The 24,959-nt window shown below is 57.0% G+C and overlaps 1 protein-coding gene across 5 annotated transcripts; it reads left to right on the forward strand.

Annotated features, from left to right (window-relative positions):
* Positions 1 to 866: 866 nt before the first annotated feature.
* Positions 867 to 24,856, forward strand: PHKA1 (phosphorylase kinase regulatory subunit alpha 1). Of its 5 annotated transcripts, none has more exons than XM_054213379.1 (33): positions 867 to 1,023; positions 1,190 to 1,348; positions 1,863 to 1,910; positions 2,470 to 2,638; positions 3,000 to 3,082; positions 3,291 to 3,371; positions 3,803 to 3,901; positions 4,016 to 4,162; positions 4,487 to 4,540; positions 6,159 to 6,281; positions 6,397 to 6,492; positions 7,127 to 7,234; positions 7,438 to 7,516; positions 7,963 to 8,097; positions 9,155 to 9,264; positions 9,928 to 10,072; positions 11,029 to 11,107; positions 11,512 to 11,687; positions 13,424 to 13,600; positions 14,012 to 14,106; positions 14,306 to 14,445; positions 14,572 to 14,728; positions 14,896 to 14,975; positions 15,176 to 15,254; positions 15,342 to 15,471; positions 15,847 to 15,948; positions 16,361 to 16,476; positions 16,804 to 16,842; positions 17,933 to 17,977; positions 18,208 to 18,378; positions 18,905 to 18,958; positions 19,100 to 19,300; positions 19,566 to 24,856. In XM_054213379.1, the coding sequence occupies exons 1-33, from the start codon at positions 946 to 948 to the stop codon at positions 19,737 to 19,739; spliced, it is 3,729 nt and encodes a 1,242-aa protein (XP_054069354.1). In that variant the 5' UTR covers positions 867 to 945; the 3' UTR covers positions 19,740 to 24,856. The 5 variants fall into 5 exon arrangements, with proteins under 5 accessions (XP_054069354.1, XP_054069357.1, XP_054069356.1 ...); XM_054213382.1 differs by having other exon boundaries at positions 11,512 to 11,591; XM_054213381.1 differs by lacking the exon at positions 16,804 to 16,842.
* The last annotated feature ends 103 nt before the right edge of the window (positions 24,857 to 24,959 follow it).

A 24,959-nucleotide genomic window follows, 5' to 3' on the forward strand; every position in this document is an offset into this window, starting at 1 on the left:
GTGCAAGAGTGTGTATGTGCAGGTGTGTACACGTGTGTGCATGGGTGTGTGTGTGCACACATGGGTCTGCCGGCCTGTACATGTGTGCCTGTGCAGGCAGGTGTGTGCGTGCATGTGCGCACAGTGGTATGTGCATACATGTGTGCACACCTGTGCCTCTGTGTGGGCCCACACCCATGCACACATCCATGTCTCTCTCTGTCCGTTTGCATGTCTGTGTGTCTGCCCACACACCCACACCAGCATGCATGTCCATGTGTCCATCCGTACGCATGCACTGGCACATGTGTCCATGTGCCTGTCTGTACAATCCCACACCCACTCGTGTGTCCATCCGTAGGTGCACACCGACACGCATGTTTGTCCCTGCACCCACGCATGTGTCCGTGTGTCTGTCCACAGGTGCAAACCCACATGTGTGTCCATGCGTCCATCCGTAGGTGCACACCCATATGTGTGTCCGTGTGTCCATCCGTCCGTCCGTAGGTGCACACCCACACGCGTGTCCGTCCCTGCACCCACGCGTGTGTCCGTGTGTCCATGTGTCCGTCCGCAGGTGCAAACCCACGCCTGTGTCCGTGTCCGTCCGCAGCGCTGCGCGGCCTCCGCCCGGCAGGAGGCGCTGTCCGACGCCCTCCCGTCGCGCACCCCCTCCCGTGTCCGCCATGGCGGCGGGTCCTAGCGGCTCGGTAGTGAGCGCTCCGCAGACTGGGGCCGCCGCCGGCGGCGAGGATGGCGGGGCAGCGGGGACGGAGAGGCCGCTGCAAAACTGTTGCGGTGCTCGGGGCAGCGTTGGGGGCGCCAGAGAGCGGGCGGCCCCTCGGGGCGGAGTGGGGCGGCGGTGCTGCCAGGACCCGGGGCGGGGCGGGGCGGGGCGGTCCCGTCCCGTCCTGTCCCGTCCCGTCCCGTCCTGCAGCGTCGGTGTCTGTCGCCGCCGCCGGCGCCATGCGTAGCCGGAGCAACTCGGGCGTGCGGCTGGATGGGTATGCGCGGCTGGTGCAGCAGACCATCCTCCGGCACCAGGTGCGGGACCTGCCGGGAGGCGCGGGGGGGCCGGGATTCTCCTCACTGCGGGCCCCGATGCGCCCCGCCGGGCCCTGGGAAGCCGCCGGCTGACCCCGCAGGCCGGGACGGGCGGAGTTAACAGGGAAAAGGGGCCGCGGCCCCTCGGTGTGTCTCCCCTCGGCAGGACGCGGTGACGGGCCTGCTCCCCGCCAGCGCCGACCACCGGGATGCCTGGGTCCGGGACAACGTCTACAGCATCCTGGCTGTCTGGGGGCTGGGCCTGGCCTACCGCAAAAACGCCGACCGCGACGAGGACAAGGCCAAGGCCTACGAGCTGGAGCAGGTAGGAGGGAGTCGGCAGGAGGGAGGGCCTGTGCCGACCGTCCCGGCATGGCCAGTGATACCAGGGAGCCGGCCGTCACCTCCCAGCTGGTTTGCTTTTGGAGCCAAAAGGTGATGGGAGGCTATGCAGTGAGGATGGGGACAGGGCTGTCCCCAGGCACAGGGAGCAGTAGCAAGGGATGTCAGAGCCTGCTCTTCCTAGAGCACAGCCAGAGGATCCAGCCCTCTGGCTCTGGGGTGATCTGGGGAGACAGTCCTTCTCCCAGGGGCTGGGGAGCTGCATTCTGCAGCTCTGTCCTCCCCCTGCACAGCAGAGCAGCTCAGCCTCCGTGGCAGGCCAAGAAATCTTGCTTTCCTCTGCTGTCACCGAGGGAGTAGGGGCCATGGAAATATGAGCAAGGGCTCCAGTTACAGATGCCGGAGCCCTGCAAAGGTCAGTGGCCAGCTGATATCCTGAGTCAGGGCTTCTCTTGGCTGCATGGGGATTAACAAGGCTGTTTTCCTTGTTCCTGCAGAGCGTGGTGAAGCTGATGCGGGGGCTGCTTCAGTGCATGATGAGACAGGTAGGGTCTGGAAAACGCCTCCGAGAGTTGAGTGGTCTCCTTAAGGCTCAGCTCTGCCACAAAGACGGTCAGTCCTAGCAGTGCCAGCTTTCCCCAGCCTTTCCTGACAAGCAGAGGGAAGGCCCCCTTCCAGCGAGTCTTGAAATAAGCTCTGTCTTGGCATCTGTCCGTGGTGTGATGGAAGTCCCAGTGCTTGGGCTGGTGGCCAGCGGAGCCTTTGCCAGCTGCTCCCTGTCTTGTGGTCTGTCTGGCGCGGAGACTCTGCAGCTCTTCTCCCTGAGGGCATTTGGGTTGACCCTTTTCTGTCCACGCAGTTCAGCTGTGGCTGGTTCAGCTGTGGCTGTGGGCCCTCTATGGCTGCAGCCCTGCACTAGGGTGGCACATGAGCCTGCACTCACTGCCTTGCTGTGTGGAGGGGCTTAGCCCGGGGGCCGTAGGGTTTCTGCCCTGCCAGGCACGGCTCCACATGCTGGGCTAAAAGTGTGGAGCATCCCTTGGCTGCCAGGCCTCTCTGGAGACAGGGTTTGATGAACCCCTGCATCTCCTTGTCCTTCTCAAGGTAGACAAAGTGGAGGCATTCAAGTACAGCCAGAGCACCAGGGACTGCCTGCATGCCAAGTACAACACCCACACCTGTGCCACCGTGGTGGGGGACCACGAGTGGGGTCACCTACAGATGGATGCCACCTCCCTCTACCTGCTCATGCTGGCGCAAATGACAGCCTCAGGTGATGCTGCTGGGGGATGCCATTTCAGCTTTGAGTGTGCTGATCTCCAGGGCTCTCCATGTTCTTGGTCTGGGTGCCAGGCTGCTGTGATGGCCTCCCTGACCTCACTGTTTTCTTATGCTCACAGCACCTGAGGTGGATTTGCACCTCTCGATGTCCATCTCTCTAAGAGCACCCGTTTGCCTGAAGCCCCAGAGCTGCCATAGCAGGGTGGGAGTGGGGATGGGAGCCAGGCAGGGCATGGCTCCCATGGGGCAGGCGTGCAGTGAGGAGAAGGGGTCTGGCCTGGGTTACTGCAGCCTCTTCCTAGGGATGCCTGTGGGCTTGGAGCCACTAATGTGAATTTCTCACACTGCTTCAGGCCTCCACATAATTCACAGCCTGGATGAAGTCAACTTTATTCAGAACCTAGTGTTCTACATTGAAGCAGCCTACAAAACTGCGGTGGGTAGCCCATGCTGGGGAAGGGGAGCATGCCCTGGGGGTGCAGGTGGTGGGCTGGTATCTAGGGCCAGCTGTGGGTCCCTCCTGAGCCCTGGCAGACAGAGTCCCACGGTATCTGCTGGGAGCACCACCGATGGGTGGGACTCAAAGGCTTTCTGGGTGTGCTGTGAACTGCTGCCTGCTCCAACGTGCTGCTGCCTCCGCACAGGACTTCGGGATATGGGAGCGTGGGGACAAGACGAACCAGGGCATCACCGAGTTGAATGCTAGCTCTATCGGCATGGCCAAGGTGAGGCAGGGAGAGGTGCTGGGTGGGTGCCAGGGAGTGCCAGTGGCCCTGTGCTGCTTTTTTACAGGGAAGGCTGGGCACGTTGAACTATTGAGGCTCAGTGCCCTAGGCAGTGATAGGTTCCTGGGAGACCTTTCTCCTTCTGTGCTGGGATAAAATATGCCCTTCTTGCCTGAGTTTTGCCTGTACTGGGAGTGAGAAATTAATTGGGGTATGTGGCAAAAATGTCCAGGGTCCTGTTGATTTCTGGCTACCTGTGGCTTTGTAGATGTGGTCACATTCTGATCAGGGTGCTCTGCAGCCACAGCAGGGTTTAAATTTATTTACATTTGGGCAGTGTGTTACACAGAGTGGCTGGCATGGGGTAAGAGCTCTTAGAGATGAGCAGCATGGTGGAGGACTTGTTGCTTTGAGTCTCACCCTGCTTGCAGGCTGCCCTGGAGGCACTGGATGAGCTGGATCTCTTTGGAGCAAAGGGAGGCCCGCAGTCGGTGATACGGGTGCTGTCTGATGAGGTGCAGCACTGCCAGGTGAGAGCCACGCAGGCTTTACACCATTGCAGGATGAACTGTGATCTGCTGGGGCTGCGGTGTGAATGACGCCCAGGCTGGCAACCTAACCACCTCTCCCTCCCCTTCGCCCAGTCCATCCTCCACTCGATGCTGCCCAGGGCCTCCACATCCAAGGAGGTGGACGCCAGCGTGCTCTCTGTCATCTCCTACCCAGCGTTTGCTGTGGAGGACAGTGAACTGGTGGAAATCACCAAGCAAGAGATCATCACAAAGCTGCAGGTGAGTGGCTCTGCCCTTGTCTCGCCCTGCCCAGGAGACAGCTGCAGGCCAAACTGTTGTAGCCCTTTTCCCCCAAAAAACAGGTTTGGGGAGGGGGTGCTGGGGCATGTTCTCTCCCAGTCTCTGTGACCTGTGGCAGGGGTGTGCAAAAGAAACAGTCCTATGTGCTGTGGCCCTAGGCTGTGATCGTAGTGTCTGAACATGAGGCGAGCGAGTGAGGGGGTATTTGGCCAGAGGATATCCCCCGCCCGTGTTTCTGCATTGACGGTACAAGGTATCTCATGCTGTGCTTCCTGCTCAGCACCTCTTTTCCCTCCTTTCCAGGGGCGCTATGGCTGCTGCCGCTTCCTCCGGGATGGGTACAGGACCCCCAAAGAGGTAAGTGTACCCAGCCCAGCTACCTGCCAGAACTTGAGTGCAAAGCAGCAGCTGCCCTGGGTTGCATTTTCAGCTCCCCCAGGTGCAGCACAAGGCCTGTGGTGGGGAGCACTGGGAAGATGAGAGCCCTGAGTAGCCCCAGGCAGTCACAGGCCTGGGCAAGGCTTCTGAAAGTGCCAGAGCCCATTGCAGAGATGGTATATCCAACCCACACCCGTAGCAGATAGGCAGAGGCTGTATCTGCCTGCATCTGAGACCTGGTGGTGTTGTGTATCTCTTAGGCTGGGGGAAGATGGGACCACTGCCCTGTGTGGGAGCCCTGCGGAGGTGGGCTCTTTCCCTGGCTCTCCCAGGGCTGCACAAGCCCTGAGTGAGGGCTGGAGGCCTGTGGAGGTGACTGTGCAGTGCTGCTTCCGAACAGGCTTGGCTCTGCAGCAGTACTGGAGGTCACAAAGCTGCTTCTGCCTCTGCTGGCACAGCAGGCAGCTTGTGTACTGCCACACTTGGCTCTCAGTGGAGCATGTGGAGACTTTATTCTACTGCTCTGGGGAGAGAAAACAGGAAAATTTTCTAGGGAACAGTCGCATTTGATAACCACAGAACCAGGACACGGTACTCGGAGACTCTTAAATCGTCACTGGCTGTTGGGCCCATAACCTGGTGGGGCTCCTCTGGGCATGAGTGCTTCTGAATTTTTTTCCTCTGCTCTGCCTCTTCAGACCTGACCATAATAGGCAACGTGTGTGGCTGCATCTCTCCAGAGCCAGAGAAAAGCAGCAGCATCTCCAGTCTGACTTTCTTAGCGCTCATGAGCTTTGCCAGCAGCAAAGCTGTGGCTTACTTCTGGGGAGCTGCGAGGCATGGGAAGGGCGGTGTTGCCTGCAGAGGCACTGCAGCTGGTTGGAGTCAAACGGGAGTTTGGGAGCTTGTGTCTGGTGTGCAGGCACTATAGAGAACATCTGCTCCCTTTGTCCCTCCTGTCCTCTCGGCCTGGCAGTCTGCTAAGGCCAGCTCTCTCCCCTCTCTGTAGCAAAAAGAGTTAAAGCAGTTAGGAGGGAGGGTTGAGCATGGGTACCTTGGGGCACCATACCATGCACATCTGGTGTGGGAGGATTTGGCAAAAGCAGCTCTCCATCCTGACCTCATGCCACGTGACAGCCTCACAGTTACACCAAATGGCAGGAGGAACCCTGCTCTCTGTCCCCGCATGACCAGCCCAGGCCCTCGCACCCTGCTGGGCCAGCCTGGTGATGCCTGAGGAGGCAAGCGCTGAGGGGCTGGGGCAGAGAAGGCAAGGTGATGGGGAAGCAGGTGTCCCCAGTGCAGCGAGGGGGACTGTTGTACGAGGCTCTGGGGTGCTCTTCTGCGGACTGCGTAGGCTCCCTTTGCCCAGGAAGGGTGAGGCCCTTCAGCATCAGTGCAGGGGGCTTGGGAGGGGGTGTCTTGGAAAAGACACAGCCTGGAGGTGAAACTGCTTTTCGGCTCTGTCTCAGCCATCATCTGCAGAGGAAGACAGAGAGGGTATTTGAGGCTTGGGCCTTGGGGGGAGTAAGAGTCCTGTCAGTTTGAGGGGATCCTGCCACCCACCACTTGCCTTGCTGTCACACCCTCCCTGCAGGACCCCAACCGTCTCTACTATGAACCTGCTGAGCTGAAGCTGTTTGAGAACATCGAGTGTGAGTGGCCTCTCTTCTGGGCATATTTGATCATTGATGGGATTTTCAGTGGAAACATGGAGCAGGTAAGGGAGGCAGGACCTGCCAGGCTGGTGGAAAGAAGTCCCTGGCAAGGGAAGTGTGCGGGGGAATGATGCAGGGAACCATGACCGGGGCAGATCCCCTCCCTTCTCTCCTCAGGTGCAGGAGTACCGGGAAGCCCTTGAGGGGGTTCTCATCAAGGGGAAGAATGGGGTGCGCCTGGTACCAGAGCTGTACAGTGTCCCACCGGATAAGGTGAGTGGTCCTGAGCTATGGTGGGAGTGGGAATGGCTCATTACCAGATAGTTGGATTTTAATTGCTTATTAACACAAATTGTTAGTAAAGCAGCACATGTAGTGCATGGAAACCCTGTGTTTAAAAAAAACAAACAACACAAAACAACAACATGGATTGGAGCTGTTATAAAATCATGTTGTATAAAGAAACTGCTGGAGTCAGAGTCCTCTGAGAGCTCAGGATGTGTGGACCTGGGATGAGGGGGTTGTGCTGAGCTCCCGTTCAGTGGTGAGGGTGTTTGTGTGGGCTTGAGCAGAGAGCAACAGCCTCCTGGTGCTCAGGCTCTCCCCACCAGCATCCGAGAGCATCACCCCAGTGCTCCTGGGGTATGTCAGTCGTTCCGTGGGATGGCCCGTGTTGGTAATTCAAACTCAGTCTGAGCAGCTGATCTGTTGTCTTTTGTGGGTACCTGGGGCAATCATGAGAAGAAGGGAAGAATGTAGCCAGGATATTTTTGACCCGCTGTGGCAAATGCTTTCATAGGCTCTTTTTTTAAGCCTTAAAGTGCTGGACTTCAAAATGCAATGATGATGCTTCCTTCAGCATCCTGTGTCTCTGGATCCCTCCCTGACCTCCTGGCTTGCCTTCCAGGTGGATGAGGAATACAGGAAGCCCCACACTGTGGACAGGATACCCATGGGCAAGCTGCCACTCATGTGGGGGCAGTCCCTCTACATCCTGGGCTGCCTGATGGCCGAGGTATGGCCACCCCTGGTGATGGGGAGGGCTGTGGGGCCAGGCTCTGAGCTCTGAAAGGGCAAATGCTGCCACCCTGACCCACCTACCATGGGGAAGTTGTCACCTCCGTCCTCCAGGACTTCTTAAAGGGGGATTGTTTGTAAGCATCACCTGTTCTACCCAGTCCATTAAATGTTCATCTCCTCATACCTCTTTTTCCTCAGGGGTTTCTAGCTCCCGGTGAAATAGATCCCCTCAACCGCCGGTTTGCAACTGTTCCCAAGCCTGATGTGGTGGTCCAAGGTGAGGGAAAGGGACTGGTCTGAAACCCTTGTGCCTGGCAGGTCTGGGGACTCTGCCCATGCGGAATTCACGGGGTGGCTCTGGGGTGGCGCTGCTGGTTGGCGGCTGGTGCAGCCAGATCTCAGCCCTGTCAAGGTGGGTATAAGATGCGGTGCAAGTTCTTCCACTCCACCTTGCATTACCCCAGAGAAATATAATCTGCTACAGTCTCCTCTGCAGAGAAGTTGAAAACTGTCCTGTCCTCCTGCCACTTGGCAGGGAAAGCTTCGGTGTAGAGTGTTAGGAGGAGCAAGGCAGACCTCTGCAGTGAGAACTCGTTCCCAAAGGGACCCCAGACAGCTGCCTCTACCTGCTGTGGCACCTTGTATGTGTCCACAAAGGCCAGGGGTAGTGCTGTCACACCCTTGTGCCCCTGCCGTACTGAGCCTGTCCTCCTCTCTCTACAGTATGCATCCTGGCAGAGACAGAGGCGATCAAAGCTATCCTGAGGAAGGAGAACATCGACGTGGAGACTGTGGCAGAGGTCTACCCCATCAGAGTGCAGCCTGCCCGCATCCTCAGCCACATCTATGCCCGCCTGGGTGAGCTGGGCTCCCTGCTCCTTCAGCGAAGGGGGTGCAGAACAGTCTGTCCCATCCCCTGGCACTCCTGCTTATAGATGCTAATGTCCTGCCCTGCTGCTGCCTGCTTGACTGTTGAGGGCTCTGCCACCCATGCCTGGGCCTGGTAAAACTACTTCTGCACAAGGGGAGCTGGGGTGGCAGGCAGTGCTGTTCAGGGCGATTCTGAAAGGCATGAAGCTTTGGCTTTGCAGTTTCACAGTTGCCCTAGGGACAGGCAGGGGCTCTGATCCATGTAGGACAGACCTGGGGTGGCAGGAGCAAACTTTTGTTCCTGTACCCAGATCTCAATGTGGGGGGCAAGCCAGACTACAGTCTGGCAGTCCCTGGCTGAGAGATCCTGTAGCTCAGGTGGGACGGCTGTTGTTCGAGGGTTGGCAGGGCTGAGCATGAGGGGACAGTGTGCTCCAGAGCTCTGCACACTCATTCCCTGACACTGCAACCCCTTGGGCATGGGGCTTGTTGTGCAGGAGCTGGAGACCGAGCTTGGGCCAAGGAGAAACCTGATCTACCGTAGGCTGCACACGCTGGCTAATTTAAGCCACCAAAAGGCCAAGTGTGACATGGGCAAAGGGAGCAGGGGAATAGCCTGGCAGCTGCCAGGGCTGACATGACCAAGGGGCAATGCTGCTGCTGCACCGTCTTGGGCTCTGGGAGTAATCCAGGAGCAATGGGAACACTGATAGAGCTGTCAGCTTTGGCGGGATGGCCCTGTGCAGGGGGGAACATCCCCAAAGACCCTGGAGGTGTGGCACGTTGCGGAGGTCAGGACGGGCTGTATGTCCCTGTTTCAGCAACAGTCCCTGGGAAGGGCCTGGGTGTCTGTAGCTCCCTGGATGGGGCTGGGGGACAGATTATCACTGTCCTTAGAGCTGTGCCAGCTCAACACAGGGTTCTGGGGTACCCTGACCATAAACCAATGTTTTCCTCCTGCCTGGTAGCACTGGGGCCTGTCTCTGCTGCTATATCCCCTTTTGTGAAGAGGCTTGCACTAAAACCTCCTCCTCCTGTCCTGTAGGCCGCAACAAGCAGATGTGCCTGACGGGTCGGCCCTACCGGCACATGGGCGTCCTTGGGACCTCCAAGCTCTACAAAATCAGGAAGAACGTCTTTACCTTTACCCCACAGGTGGGTAGCATTGCACGGGCTCATTTGCAGCTGTCGAGCAATCTGGAGCTGGGCAGGAGGTTTCTCCACTGGCTTGAGCACTCGAGTTATTCTCAGGGGTGGCTCAACACCCTCTGAACAGTCTGGGAGGGCAGAGCAGCCCCAGCTCCATGGTGTGAAGCAGCGGAGTTGGTGGTCCTGGCTGTGTGCATGCTGGGGGGAGATGGTTTCAGCCTTCTGATGATATGTGTTGGGTGAAAATCCCTTTGCTCACTGTGACAAGGACACGAGGAGGAAGCTGTTGGCAGGACAGGGATCCCTCTGTCTAGCATGGTGCAGGGATGAGCAGGGTTGTGAACCTAGTGCTGTGGGAAGTGCGTATTTGCTTGGGATAGTCACAGCATGGACCACCTGTGCGGGGCCTGGGTGATGCTGCTGCTGAGCTATACTGTTAGCTCCTTGTAGTCGCTGGTGGCCAGTAGCTGCCCTGGGGTTGAGGGTCCCTTGCTAGACTGTACTGGCACGTACCGGGTGAGGTGGGATCAGCTGTGGGTGCAAAGGAGCATCTCCCCTGGGTGCGCTGTCTGGCTGGCCTGGCTGAGTACCAATGGGAAGATGTGGGTGGCACCAAGGGGACCTGGTGGCTGCAGGAAGGGCCACTCATGTCTCCTGTTGTCCTCACAGTTCATAGACCAGCAGCAGTTCTACCTGGCTCTTGACAACAAGATGATTGTGGAGATGCTGAGGACGGACCTCTCGTACCTCTGCAGCCGCTGGAGGATGACTGGGCGGCCAACCATCACCTTCCCCATCTCCCACACCATGCTCGGTATAGATCCTCCGGCCTCACAAAGCATTTGGCTAGAGCAGTCCTGGGAAGCAGCCTCTGCAGGAGGAAGAGGGTGGGCAGATATGGGGCCATCTTGGTAACGGGGACACGGTGGAGCTGGAACAGCCAGTAGTGTCCTGTAAAATGCTTACTGCTCAAAGGGGCCACACTGAGTTGGCAGCTGTCCTGGCAGATAGAGGGGCTGCCTGCCAAGCACTAGTGCCTGCAGCTCAAGGGATGTTTGCTGGCATGGAGGTATTCAGTCTCCAGGCAGCTGGGCTTGTTGGGAGGCCTTTTGGGAGCAGGACCAAAAAAATAATCCCCCTGTAAAAGTGTTCTCGGGCTCTTCCTGCATCTTGACTCTTCACTAAGACTAACAACCTGCTAAAGACTTTCCTAGACAACAGGGAGGGGAGAACAGCAAACCAGAAGGAGCAGAGAGCTGCGCAATGGCGCAGATCAAAACTGGCTGCTCTGGAGCAGCTCACAGCTTCCCCATGAGGCTGGTGTAGGGAAGGGGCTCTGTGTTGCTTTCAGGCCTCTTTGGCTCTCCTTGTGTACTTGAAATTCCCTTAGCATCTTGAGTATCCCCTTTCCTGTGGTGTCTTCTGCCCCTGACAGCAGCACCCCCTCTGCTGCCTTGTGTGAAAGCCAGGGACAGAGCAGGGGGCAGTTTGGGTCCTGCTGTCTGGTACTGTCGGCTTCAGCCCAAGGTGAAATCCCAGGAGCCTGGAGTGTGTCTTGGCCTGACTTGGCTGGAATCCAGCCTGAACAGTCCTGAATTTCTCTTTTTGGGTGGTGCTTTTGGTGCCACAGCCTGGCTGTGCCCCCCAAAGCAAGGGTTTGGCCGATGTCATAGTACTTTGTGTGTCTGAATGCCCACCTGGCCCTGTGTTACCTTCTGGGAGCCTGTTTGAGCAGGAGAGCCTGACTGCCTGTGTCTCTGTCCCCAACAGATGAAACTGGCAGCAGCGTGCACCCCACAGTGCTGGCAACGCTGCGGAAGCTGCAGGATGGGTATTTCGGTGGCGCAAGGTGAGTGTAGCTTCCTGGGGTACAGGAGGGCTGGTGGCCTCTGAGAGCATGGTTATGAGGGTACCTCCTGGTCGTGAGCTGGGGCTGATGGGGAACAAGCTGTGAAGGATACATTGGGGTGTGCTAGGCTGTAAGGGCACCCCAGGGCTACAGTCCCAACAGAGAAGATGCAAGAGAGGGTATATCTCTTCATGCCATTAAACTTATGGCTGCAGGATCCCTCTAATAGCTTTTGGGCAGCCCGTCCATGCCTACCTGTGACTGGAGGAGTTGCAGGCAGCTAAAGTAGGCACTGGGGCATGTGTACGCTCCTTGGCATCTAAGCCTGGCCTGGATCCAGGAGGCAAAGCCAAGGGTATTGCCTCCCCCTTCCTCTTTGTGTGACCTCCCCTCCTCTCGCCCAGGATCCAGACGGGTAAGTTGTCGGAGTTCCTGACAACATCATGCCGAACGCACCTCAGCTTTATGGACCCTGGGCCAGAGGGTAAGGTCTTTACCAAGAGTTACGAGCTCAGCATTGACAGCTTTGAGGAGCTAGACGCCGAGGAGTGGCTGCATGGCTTGCAGATAGCAGAGGATGGTAAGGGGGAACAGGCCAGTCACTTCTGTGGCATGGCAAATGCCAAACTGAACCGTAAACCCGTAACACCCAACCTCCCTGCCAGTGTCTGCCACTGTGTTCTTCATACACTTGGGTTTTCACCATGTTTCTGTTCCCATCTGACTCTCCATCAATTAACCTTCTGTGGGTGACGCTCATGGTGACACCAGTGGGGTGGGACTGGGTGAGCTGATGCAGCTGTTGTAGCCTCCTGGCCAGAGGGGTTTCCCAGCCAGACGGGGCTGAGATGGGGGGACATGGCCTTGGAGAGCATGGAGAGCACTCCGGAATGAGCTGCTCCAACCTCTGTAGGCTTTTGCGTGGGGAAGAGACAAAGGCTCGGCATCCTGCCTCCGCTTCGAAGATTTGGCTGACGATCTTTGGTGCACAAGTGTCGTCACAGAAAGTGATGGTACAGCGCACGAGATGGTGGGGAAGAGCCACTGAGTCCCCAGGCAATCTTTAAGTGTTGTTTGCCCGAAGCCTTTGACACTTCCTGGGCAGAGCTGCTGTGGGTAGGGTGCCTGAGAGGGCCTTGGCCCATCACAGCGTGATGGACTCACCTTGTCCTGGGACCGTGGTGGGCTGCAAGTTTTGCTCCTCCCCTTGCAAGCAGGCTGGGGTACGTCCTCCTCCTGCGTCCTCCTCCTGCGTGACCTGGTGTTGGTCATCTTCCCAGCCTTCCCATCAGTCTGCTCTGCCTCTGCTGCTCCTGTAGCCAATGTTTGCACTGCTGTGACTCAGAATACTTGTTTCTCTTGCCCTCTTCTCGCTTTGCCTGTGGTCACAGGCGCTGGCATGAGGCATCCCTACCAGGTGTGGAAAGGGAATGCCACGCTATCGGCCTGAGCCGCAGTCAGCAGCTCATCTCCTGGGGCAGACGCTGGAGAGCAGCAAGGCTTTACCCTGGCCCACTGACTGGAAGAGCATCAACAGCTCTGCATTGTAGTGCATTGCCTTGGCATGGGGCATCTCCTGCCCAGGGCATCCCCCTCACTGCTGTGCAGCGCTGTTTTTCCCCAGCTGAGCAGAGACCTCTCTGACTACCCTCCTCTACGAGCAGTTAGCAAGTGGTGGCTCTGGCACTCCTGATGTGGACTGGGAGCAATGCAAGCTGCTGGAGGCTGGGCAAAGAGCAAGGCAGGAGCTGTAACTTCTCCTCTAACTCCTAATTAGAAATAACTGGTAATTTCTAATTAGAAATAACTGTTGCAGAACCCACCCTGCCTTGCTCCTGTGCTGGACTTCTGCTGGGATGAGGCCCTTGCTGTGCTGGGGTCTCCTAAGAGGTCTGTGCTTGGACAGGCTGCCCCTGGCTATGCCTTCCCTTCTTTGCTGGAGGAGTGGAGTGCAAGGGTTTCACCGTGGGGTTTGAGCAGACCCCACTGTCCTTGCGCAGGCTTGGAGCAAGCATGCTGCAGCCCCATCACTTCCTTTGTCCAGGTGGGACTCGGAGGGAGCCCCAGTTTGTCTCCAGCTGGCAGCCAGTGTCCCAGGCAGCAGAGTGGTGCAGGAAAGGGCTGCCATGGCTGCCGACCTTTGTGAGCCTGGCTGCCGTTGCTGTCCATCTGGCTGCTGGCAGTAGCGCTGCATTGTCGCTTTGTGCAGACAGCAAAGCTTTGCCCTCACCGAGGCACAGCTGGGGAGCTCCCTAGGGCCCGGGGGTGCCCCAGCACAAAGCAGCTGAACCCGCCCTCTTCTGACTCCCCTTCCAGAGGACACATACGACGAGGTTGCTCAGTACTTGGACCACCTGCTGCAGCGCACGGTTCCCCAGTCGAACCTCCCTCCCACCGCCCAGCGGGGAGGGCTGAGCCGCTTCCGGGCTGCAGTCCACACCACCCGCGACCTTGTGTCCCTGGCGTCCAAGGCCAAGGACTTACATGTCCAGAGTGAGTAATTCCAGCACCCTCAGCATCTTTGCTCCAGCCTGGGGCTGAGGCTGAGGTGCTTTGGGAGCTTTCCCAGCTGTGCAATGCTGGGGTCCCCAGGGGAGCATGCCATGGGCTGCAGAGCAACCCAGCCTTTGCCTGGGAAAAGACACATTGTGTCCATCATGTCAGTCCTGGCCATGGAGTGTCTTGGAGTTGGTGCCTGTGCAGTCCTCATGGAAACTGCTGAACAATAAGGGATGGCAGCTCCCCATGGCATTCCTCTAACCGAGTGTGCAGGGGCTGCTTCTCCCACAGCCAGCTTCTCTGCAGGGGCTGCTGAGGGAGCAGAGTGTCACATGTGAGGTGTTTTGGGGCACAACAGTGGTTGTTGGGGTTGAGAAGCGTGCACCAACCTTGGCTTTCTTTTAGATGTTGGGTTGTATGTCCCCAGCAAGATCTTCCAGGCATCCCAGCAGTCGGTTAAGCTGCTGAGTTCACCCCACCAGCACGACATGGATGGCAAGGTGAGCCCTGTCCCTCCCAGACTGGCCAAGCAGTGCCATCCTTTCAGCTGGTGATGGAGGGTTCTTGTGGGGCTGCACGGGGAAGGCTTGGGGTTTCGCAGGGGAAAAATCCATGGGTGAATGACCTTGGCTCTATAAGCAGACTGTACTTGGTGCGGGGTGCTGGTGGTGCTAACCAGGATTGTGGGTCTTCCTCCAGAGTCACACACTCTATGCAGAGATGAACCTGCCCCGTGATGAAGATGGCAATGTGGACTGCAAGGCACTGGTGGACCAGCTGCGCATCTGCCCCACACTGCAGGAGCAGGCAGACATCCTCTACATGCTCCACATCCTCAAGTACGATGAGCTCCTAGTCCTGCTGGCTCACTGAGCAGAGAGAGCCAACCCACAAAGCCTTGGGGCTGCCAGGGAGCTGCCACAGGGCAAATTCCTGGCTAGAACCCGGCATCCCCTTTACTGCAGGGGGCCTGAGTGGCACACAGGGCTTGACAGCAAGCCTGGCCCCACGGTCAAGGAGCTCCTCACAGAGTTGTACGTGCGCGTGGGGGACACACGCCAGTGGGCACTGATCCGCTACATCTCTGGCATCCTCAAGAAGAAGGTGGAAGCTTTGGATGAGGTAACAACTATGCAGCCAGTCTCTAGTGGGCTGAGGCCTGTCGGACAGGAGGCAGCAGAGCGGGCAGGCAAATTGTAGCTGCATCAGTGCTGTCTCCCTCTGCCTTGTGCTGAGGCCCCAAACCCCGAGCTGTTGGTGATGCCTGGGGTGACCCTTTCTGTCCCCAGGCCTGCACTGACCTCCTGTCTCACCAGAAGCACTTGACGGTGGGGCTGCCCCCAGAGCCACGTGAGAAGACAATCTCCGCGTGAGTGTGGCACCTCTCCCTCCCCACGCGTGCTGGGCTGGGGCTGGATGTGAGCCCGGTGCTCTGGAGTCTGTGGGCAGGAGCAGCTCTGGGTGTCTGTCCCCAGGCTCTATCTCTGCTCTCTGAGCTGTACAGACCAGGAGAGATGCAGGGCTTGCTCTGCTGCCCCTCACCTGCTCTGCTGTTCATTCCCTCCCCAGCCCAATCCCCTACGAGGACCTTGTTCGCCTCATTGATGAAGCCAGCGAGAAAAACCTCAGTGTGTCCATCCTCACCCAGGTGAGGGACCCGGGGCAGTGGGGGACCCCACAGCTGGGCGCCTGCCTTGGCGAGCAGCAGTGGGGTGATCTGCCTCTTGCCTTCCAGGAGATCATGGTGTACTTGGCCATGTACATGCGCACACAACCCGCACTCTTCGCTGAGATGTTCCGCATCCGCATTGGGCTCATCATCCAGGTGATGGCAACAGAGCTGGCACACTCCCTGCGCTGCTCAGGTACATGCAGCAGGGATAGTACCCTGGCTGGGGTGGATGCTGCGGTGCTTGGGGCCTTGTCAGCCAGGAAGAAGTGCTGTTAAAAATGGGCAGCTCAGTGCCAGGATGAGACCCTGCATGAAAGTGTCAGGGTCTGCAGCTAGGACTCTCTTGGGCAGCACAGACAGATGATTTCACTGCAGTCTCTATTCAGGCATGTGTTGGGCTGGCATGGGGAAGAGTCTCTGTTGTAGGCAGCACCTGGAGTTAGTGTATGTCCTTGGAGGATGAGCTCCTGTACCAGTGCTTCCCCTGCTAACTGAGTGGGGTGTAGGGTAGAAATGTCCCAAGAGGGCTGTGAAGCAGGGTGCAACCTCCAAACTTTGTTCTCTCCAGCTGGAGAAGCCACCGAGAACCTGATGAATCTAAGCCCGTCAGACATGAAGAGCCTCCTCTACCACATTCTCTCCGGCAAGGAGTTTGGGGTGGAAAGGAGTGGTGAGTCTCTTGGCAGGGTTGCGAGAGCATCTCTGGGCAAAGCAGAGTCCTGGTGTGGAGCATGGGCAGCTCCACGTGTTCCTAGCTGTGGCGTTGTCCCTGTCCTCCTGCATGTCCAGCACAGCTGCTTCTGCACTGCAGTGGTCCATCGAGAAGCTGTGCTCTTCAGCAGGGTGGTGCTGAGCCAATTTCTGTGGATCAAGCCAAGTCCTGTGGCTACTGGGGCTTTGCTTAGTTTGGCACTTGGCCCGATCAGGCCTGAACTGAAGCAGTTCTGTGCTATGCTCATGGATCTCTGATGCTGGTTGGGATAGAGGGCAAAGGCGTGCAGAGGTACCAGTGCCTGAGCAGTGACAAGGGACGTCCATGCCCTCAGCTATTGTACCCACTCTGGACCTCTCTTCCCTTCCAGTGCGATCAGTCGACTCATCGCTCACCACCGCTGTCTCCATCTGTGAGGTGGGGGCTGTCGGGGCCACCAAACCTGAGCGTGCCGGCATCGTCAGGCTGAAAAGTGAGATCAAACAGGTGAGGGCAGGTGGTGCAGGCTGCTGCTGCCAGTTTTGTGGGTGACAAGCAGCTACAGGACAGGCAGGATTGATGGGAGAGCAGGAGGGAGCTCGCTCCTGGGCTTTAGAGAGCTTACAGCTGCTTCCAGGAGCTTCTTTTGGCTCCAGTCCTGCCCTGGGGGGAGAACTGGGGTAAATCTGTTAGTGGGGGTTGCTCTGGAAGTGCAGCACAGGGGCTCTTGAGAAGGTGCAGGGGTGGGGAGGACCATGCAGTGTCCCAGGCACGGCTGGTGTCCTGGTGGGTCTCTTCCAGCAGCAGAAACCTCATTTCCTTCTTCTCTTGCAGCAATTGGATAAGCGTAGGCAGTCTCTGACTGGGAGTAAGGTGAAGCCACTGTTGTCCTCCTGCAGCCTCAGCTTTTATCCCTTATGCCACACACCAGGGCAGCTTCCGAGCATGCATGAGTTCATGAGCTTTCTTAAACAAACCCGCTGAGTGAGCTGCTGCAGCAATTAGCTGGTTTCCCCTCTCAGCAGGCTCGTGGTTTTTCTGTTCAGGATTGTGGAAGAAGGCTGGCTCCCTGGGAAGAGGTTGGCATTGCTTAATATGCTGTGCGGGCCCAGGGCTAGCACTGCCCCACAGCCTTCGGGGAGCTCCTCTCTGAGTGGGACCAGCCGTGTTTGGACTGGCTGGGAGGAAGGCTTCTCTAAGCCGTGGGTGTACTGGCATTACAACCAGCTGGGAGCTGTGCTCCATAGCTGCTATGGCTGAATAGATCCCATTATACCCACAAAAACTTGCTGAGTGGGATGGCATGATGTTTGCAGTGCCATGGCCAGCAGTATCCCTGCAGGCAGGTCACTGGTAATCACTGGATCCTGCATGTAGCCTCCCCAGCTATTCCTTCTTTGGGGCAAGAGGCTCCTGCCCAGCTACAAATGACAAGGACCTTCTCCAGTGCCTGGTATGTGTCCAGGAGGAGTCCTGAGCCCTCTGAGATGGGGCCTGCAAGGCCCAGGCTGATGCAGCACGTTTATGGCCAACCTGCTGTAGCGTGAAGTCTGTCATCACAGAGGGACCACGTATGTGGTGAGGAGGGTTGTCCACAGGCAGCGACCTTGCTGCTGGCCCTCCAATCTGTCTGAGACTAAATCCCTGCCCGTGCCAGCAGCCAACAGAGCAGTAGCAGCCCTGCTCCTGTGTGCTGACTGGCATGAGCCTGCTGCTGCTGCAGCATGGGCATGTGGGGCCCCACAGCTGCTCCATGCCCTGGCGCAGTCCTTCCCCTCTGATACTAATGTGATAATTTCCACAGCTCGCCTTTCAAAACTGCCTCTCAGTCTCCAGCTAACTGCAGCCCCTGGGATAAATGTCCCATGACCTGAGCTTGGTCCATGCTCCTGCTGCTCTGCTTGCCATGATGGTTGCCCTGCTCTGGCACAGTCTGATTTTTGTCTCTCCCTTTCTCCTTCAGCCCCTCAGTTTGCAGTCCGGGGATGCCGACCTAAAGTCCTCTCTGGTAACCTGTGTTTATTGGCTGCACGCATGGGGTCTGTCCTGTCTGTGCTCCGGGGGGTGCTGCAGTGAGCTGGGGCTGCAGGGTGGGCTTTGCTGGGGGCAGGGGGTGGCAGCTCTGCCCTGGGAACCAGGCTGGGTGAACACAAACTCTTGGGCAGCAGCAGCAGGCTGTGTTCTTGTAGGGTATTTAACTTTGCAGCAGTCTCTGTTGTCCTTGTTTTGTCTGCCCAGTCCACTGGGCACACAGAGCTGCTGGGCAAGGGCTCCTTTTCAAGCATGCTGGAAGACCAGGGCAATAAGGACAGCCGCCAGGGCCAGTGGCAGCGGAGACGGCGGCTGGATGGGGCCCTCAACCGTGTCCCTGTGGGCTTCTACCAGAAGGTCTGGAAGGTCCTGCAGAAGGTGAGCTGGATGTCTGGCGTGGCTCTTCTTCATGCATGTGAGTCTGTGGTCCCGGGCACCAGCCTTGCCAGAAGGACTTGGGCACCTGGGGCTGGTCCCCAGTGTTGTGTAGATACGTGCTTTAGGGACAAGGCCTGCAGCTGGCCCTGGAAAGCTGGAGAAGAGCTGGAGCTGCCTTGTAGGCATGTAGGACCTACCTCATACTATGCCGACCATTGCAGAGGGGTGCTAGGTCTGCTCAGGTGCTTTACAGGGCTGGAGCAACAGCTGAAGCAACTCTGGGCACAGCTTGTCCTTGGCATGGTAAGCCAGGGAGCAGAGCCCCATGCTGTGTGCGGGAGGGCTCTGGTGGTGATGAACTGATGGGAAAGGAGTGATGCTAAGCAACGAGTTAAGAGGTGGAGCTGAGGTGTGTGGGCGGCACGCACCAGTGCTCAGTTAGGAGTGAGCTGGTGGGCTGGACCTACATGTCTTACCACAGTGCTTCTCCAGGCTATAACCATGGTCACTCCTTCTTGTTCTGCAGTGCCATGGCCTCTCCGTGGAGGGCTTTGTTCTCCCCTCTTCAACAACCAGAGAGGTAGGAGGTTTATGTGAAGGGGAAACAGGGCAGGTGGGTTTGTGTTGGGCGCTGGGTTGCCCTTGGCGAGTGCTCAGCGTAGCTCAAGAGTTGTGCTGGTGGTACAGTGCTCTAGATGCATTTCTTTCTCCCTCCTTACAGATGACCCCAGGGGAAATTAAGTTTGCTGTGCATGTGGAGTCAGTCCTCAACCGTGTGCCCCAGCCAGAGTACAGGCAGCTGCTGGTGGAGGCTATCTTAGTGCTCACCATGCTGGTGGATATGGAGGTGCACACCATCGGTGGCATCATAGCTGTGGAAAAGATCTTGCAGACAGCCAACGACCTCTTTTATGAGGAGCAGGTAGGGTCCAGGCCTCACACAGAGGCCACAGCCTACACCCAGGGCTGCTGCATGCGTTCCGCATAGCTATTCAGGGTTCACCCACCTGGAGGGTCCCGTCTGTTGTTCCCATTGTGTTCATGGGGCACAGAAAAGCTGTAGTGTCCTCCTCCCACTGCTCACCATCTATGTGTCACCCTGTGAGTGCAATGGAGGATGCTTGGGATAGAAGCTGGTGAAGGGGCTGCCCTTATTCCTAACGCTGCCTTTCTCCTCTCCTCTCCAGAAAGCCCTGGGTGCTGATGACCACATGCTGGAGAGAGATCCTGCAACAGGCATCTGCAGCCTACTGTACGACAGTGCACCGAGTGGTCGATTCGGCACCATGACCTACCTGTCCAAGTCGGTGGCCATGTATGTCTACGACTTCCTGCCCACCGACGGCTGCTCCATGCAGTAGCTCTCACAGCTCCTCTCCCCAGTTTGCAGATGCTGCGGGAGGATTGTTTCATACAGCTTTTAAAGATGGGCATTAGGCTAGTTTGCAGGCAGCCTGCATGGCCATCTCTCCTCCCAGTCCTGGCCTCTTGGTGGGTGAGCAGCTCTCCCAAGAAGCTCCGCAGGAGGCACACGTGCTAAGCTGACCTGTGCCTGCGTGCAGCCTGTGGAGCAAGGGATGGCAGGGAAAGGTTGAGCTTTGAAGCCTGCTTGTGTTAGTAGTGTCTGCCTGCACGGCTCCTCCTGAGCCATCACCCCCAGAGGGGCCTGTGTTTGAGGGTCCCCCTCACCAGGCGTGTGTGCTTGGCACTGCAGCACTCCCTGGCCAGCTCGCACTCTCCCTGCCTCCAGCAGATTTGAGGTTTTTAACCTGTTCTGTGCTGCTTTTTATTCCAAATCCACAGGGTTTATACTAGTGTAGGCTGGAGCTCTTGCTCTTCCTGCTCCTAACGGAAAAGCTTTGTTAGAGGAACGGGGAATGCCACCTGAGTCTCTCCCAGCACACCTAAAATGAAACCAGTCCAGCCCGGCCACAGCTGTGCTGCTTGGAAGCAGGCAGCCCATCAAGTCTCCCTCAGGGGTCCTGTGTGCACAGCTGGGGAGGCTGCAGGAGCCAGGAGCATCCCAAGGTGGGAACAGATACCTGTTACCTTTAAGCTGTGAGCACAGGGCTTCTGGCTGGCTGAGGGATGTTGGTGGCAGCCCCTCTGTGCCATCTGCTCCATCTCTGGCAGTGTCGTTGATGGTTAAGTCACAGGTTCCTGAGTTGATACAGGCCCTGTGAAGCAGTTCCAACTGATGTGGATCAGGCACACCTATCAGAAAGTGGTGGTGGGAATGGAGTTACAGAATAATAGAATGGTTTGAGTTGGAGTGGACCTTTAAAGGCCATCTAGTTGAACCCCTCCGCAGTGAGCAGGGTCACCTTCCACTAGACCACTTTGCTCAGAGCGCCATCCAACCTGACCTTAAATGTTTCCAGGGATGGGGTATCTACCACCTCTCTGACCAACCTGTGCCAGTCCTTCACCACCCTCAGTGTAAAAAATTCCGTCCTTATATCTAGTCTAAAGGTACCCTTTTTTAGTTTAAAACCATTAGCCTTGTCCTATCACAACAGGCCCTGCTAAAAGGTTTGTCCCCATCCTTCCTGTAGCCCCCTTTAAGTCATGGAAGGCTGCAATAAGGTCTCTCTGGAGCCTTCTCTTCTCCAGGCTGAATCCCCCCAGCTCTCTCAGCCTGTCCTCACAGTGGAGGCGCTCCAGCCCTCGCAGCATCTCTGTGGCCTCCTCTGGTCCCACTCCAGCAGGTCCATGTCCTTCTGATGTTGGTGCCCCAGAGCTGGAGGCAGCACTGCAGGGGGGTTTTCCCCAGAGCGGAGCAGAGGGGCGGAATCCCCTCCCTCGCCTTGCTGCCCATGCTGGGGATGAGCCCAGGCTGCAGGGGGCTTTCTGGGCTGCCAGCGCACATTGCCAGCTCATGTCCAGTTTTTTACCCCTCAGTACCCCCAACCCCTTCATCCCCTGGCTTGTGTTGATACCGGGGCTTGCCCTGACCCCAGTGCAGGACCTTGCACTTGGCCTTGTTCAACCTCATGAGGTTCACATGGGCCCGCTTGTTGAGCCTGTCCAGGTCCCTCTGGGTGGCATCCCATTCCTCAGGCACATCAAGTGCACCACTCGGTTTGGTATCGTCTGCAAACTTGCTGAGAGTGCACTTGATCATACTGTCTATGTCACTGATAAAGATATTGAAGTGTACTTGTCCCACTATGCACCCCTGAGGGACACCACTTTTCACCGATCTCCGTGTGGACTTTGAGCTGTTGACCACTACCCTCTGGATGCAACCATCCAACCAATTCCTCATCCACTAAACAGTCCACCCATCAAATCTTTACCTCTCCAATTTAGAGAGAAGGATGTTGTGGAGGACCATGTCAAAGGCCTTACAGAAGTCCAGGTAGACAACATCTTCCGTTGTCCGCTGACGTAGTCACTCCATCATAGAAGGCCACTAGGTTGGTCAGGCAGGGGTTGCCCTTGATGAAGCCATGCTCACTATCTCGAACCACCTTTCTGTTCTCCATGTGCCTTAGCATAGCTTCCAGGAGGACCTGTTCCGTAGTCTTCCCAGGCACAGAGTTGAGGCTGACAGGTCAGTAGTTTCCAGGGTCCTCCTTTCTACCCTTTTTAAAAATGTGTGTGATGTTTCCCTTCTAGTCACTGAGGACTTCCCTTGACTGTCATGGCTTTTCAGATATAATGGAGAGTGGCTTGGCAACTACATCAGCCAATTCCTTCAGGACTTTGTGATGCATCTCATCAGGTCCCATAAATTTCTATATGTTCAGGTTCCTCAGGTGGTCATAAACCTGATCTCTTACAGTGGCAGGGACTTTGCTCCCCCAGTCCCTGCCTTGTGGTCCATACACTCAAGAGGTGTGGGGAGAGAGGTTGCCAGTGAAGACTGAGGCAAAAAAGTTTTTGAGTACATCAGCTTTCTCTTCTGTTCTTTCCAGTTTGACATGGTCGTGCTCATTGCTGGGGTATGCTTTGTTTGACCTTCCTTTTCTGGCTGACATACCTGTAGAAGCCCTTGTTATTCTTTGTGTCCCTTGCCAAGTTCAGCTCCAGCTGCACCTTGGCCTTCTTGACTCCATCCCTACACAACCAGGAAATGTCCCTATACTCTTCCCAGGATACCTGTCCTTGCTTCCACTGCCTATGCATTTCCTTCTTGCCCTTTAGTTTGAGCAGCAGGCCTCAACTCAGCCATGCCGCTCTCTTGCCCTCTTTTCGTGATTTCTTACATTTGGGGATTGCGAGCTCTTGCGCTCTATGGAAAGTATCCTTAAAGATCTGCCAGCTCTGTTCTGCTCCCATGTCCCTGAGGGCAGTTTCCCAGAGGGTCCTATTCACTGACTCCTTGAAGAGCTGGAATTTTGCTTTCTTAAAATTCAGGGTCCTGACTTTTCCCTTGACTCATATCTCTCACGACTGCGAACTCTAACAGTGCATGATCACTGCAGCCCAGGCTGCCTCCAATCTTGATGTCACCGATTAGCTCACTTGCATTGGTGACAATCAGGTCCAGTATCATATCTCCTCTGGTGGGGCTGTCTATTACCTGGCTGAAGAAGTTATCCTCGATGCGCTCCAGGAGTCTCCTGGATTGCCTGCAGCAACAGGCTCAGGGCCCTCACTGGCACCCCGTCCCTCTAATCTTGGTGTGTCATTCTACAGTTTGTCACGGGCAAGCCTAATATTATCCCCCTCCCCTTTCAAGCCTAGTTTAAAGCTCTGTCAATGAGCCCCGCTAGCTCGTGAACAAAGACCCCCTTCCCCCTTTCAGAAAGGTGAAGCCCATCTGACAGCAGCAAGCCTGGTGCTGTATAGGCCATCCCATTATTGAAAAACGCAAAACTGTGGTGGTAATAACCAGCCACGGAGCCACATATTAATAGACTGGGTCGGTCTGTTTCTTCCAATGTTGTTGCCCATCATCAACAACACTGGAAGAAACAGACACACACAATCTGTTCTGAGAGGAAAAAGCAACCTGTGCTCCAGATTCCCTTACCAGCCATCCCAAAGCCCAAAAATCTCTTTTGATCCACTTGGACTATCACTTGGCATTGTGGCTTCCTTGGCATTGTGGCCACCTACGTGTAAGAGTAGCAGTGGGTAATAGTCCAAGGGCCATACCAGGCTAGGAGGTTTCCTAGTGATATCCTTAACCTGGGCCCCAGGGAGGCAGCAGACTTCCCTGAGGAGGATCTGGCCAGCATATCGGACCCTCGGTTCCCCTTAGAATTCTGAGAGTCACCTACAACTATAACCTGTCTTTTCTTCCTGGTGGAGGTGGCCGTGATACGGGGCTCAGCCTTTCTGACCTTGGTAGCACCTCTGGTGAAGATGGACTGTCATCTACATCAACATTCATTGGGTGGTATTCCACATCTAGCGCCTCGTACCTGTTGTACAGAGGCGCCTGGGAAGGCGAGGCAGGCAAGGGGGGGGTTCACCTGCTGCCCCAAGCATGGACTTGCCTCCCTTCCCTCTCATTTAAGCTGTTGCCTTCAGCCTGGTGGGGGGAGGATACAGGATCCTTTTTATCTTGGGTTTTTCCTGGTGGTTGTTCCCATTTCTGTCTCGGGGAGGGCAGCACATGGTTCTAGCAGTCTATCTCTTTCTGAGACTCCCTGATGCTCCTTAGCCTTTCTACTTCCTACGGTTCCTTTGCCACCACACTGAGCAGATCGTCCCCCTGGTCCCACCTCACACTGCTATTCTCACTGCTGCCATCTGTCATCAGTGACGGGCTCTGGCACTCCCTGCAGCCCAAAACCTGGGTGGCTGCATGTTTTCATGGGAGCTGTGTCTGGGCTGCCGCATCCATCCTGGCGAGTGCAGGGGACACGGCTTTCTGCTGGGTGGGTACCACAGCTCAGCTCCTGAGGAGGGTGAAGGCCGCACCTGGAGCTGGCAGTGTCACTGTCCCCTTCCCACATGCGGTGCTGCGCCGCGCTCTGGTTGCCCGCTCTGGTCACTGTGCTCCTGCTCGCTTCCACTCCCCAGGCTGCTTTTATGGGTGTGGGGGCTGCCGTGGCTCTGTGGGCCGAGACCTGCTGCTCCGCTGCGGATCAGGCCGGCTCCGGAGCAGCTCCCCTCGGCGTGTTTTGTGATCTCCTTAAAGCCAGGTTAAGTTCATGGGTTGTCTCTCAGCGCTGCATCCTGAGGTAGCCGATATTCTGTAATTGTTGCCTGATGATTCTTCCAGGCCTGGTGAACTCTGCCCCAGGCAGAGGGGGCTGCAGCCCCCACCCCGCTGCTCCCTCCATCCCGAGAATACCGGCAGGAAGGCGGTTTGGGAGCCAGTGGGGTCCCGACGTGGTTTGGGCCTCAAACCGGGACAGCCCGTCTGGGGCGGGGCACGGGGCTGCTCCCTCTCGCGCGGGGCGGGGGGTGGGTGTAGGCCTCCGGCCTTTTTTAATGACCGTTGTTACATTTTTAAAGACAGTCCACCCCCACGAGCTGCGGGCGGTGGGGACCCCCAATAAAATGTCTTGTAGGGTGAGTGTGCGGCCTGCTTTCCTCGCCGGGCTGGGGGGGGGGGCGGGACGGGGACTACAGCTCCCGGCATGCCTCGGGGCGGCACGGTGCCTCCCGGCTTGCCCCGC

This window comes from Rissa tridactyla, chromosome 9 (genome assembly GCF_028500815.1).
Source record: "Rissa tridactyla isolate bRisTri1 chromosome 9, bRisTri1.patW.cur.20221130, whole genome shotgun sequence".
Lineage (NCBI taxonomy): Eukaryota > Metazoa > Chordata > Aves > Charadriiformes > Laridae > Rissa > Rissa tridactyla.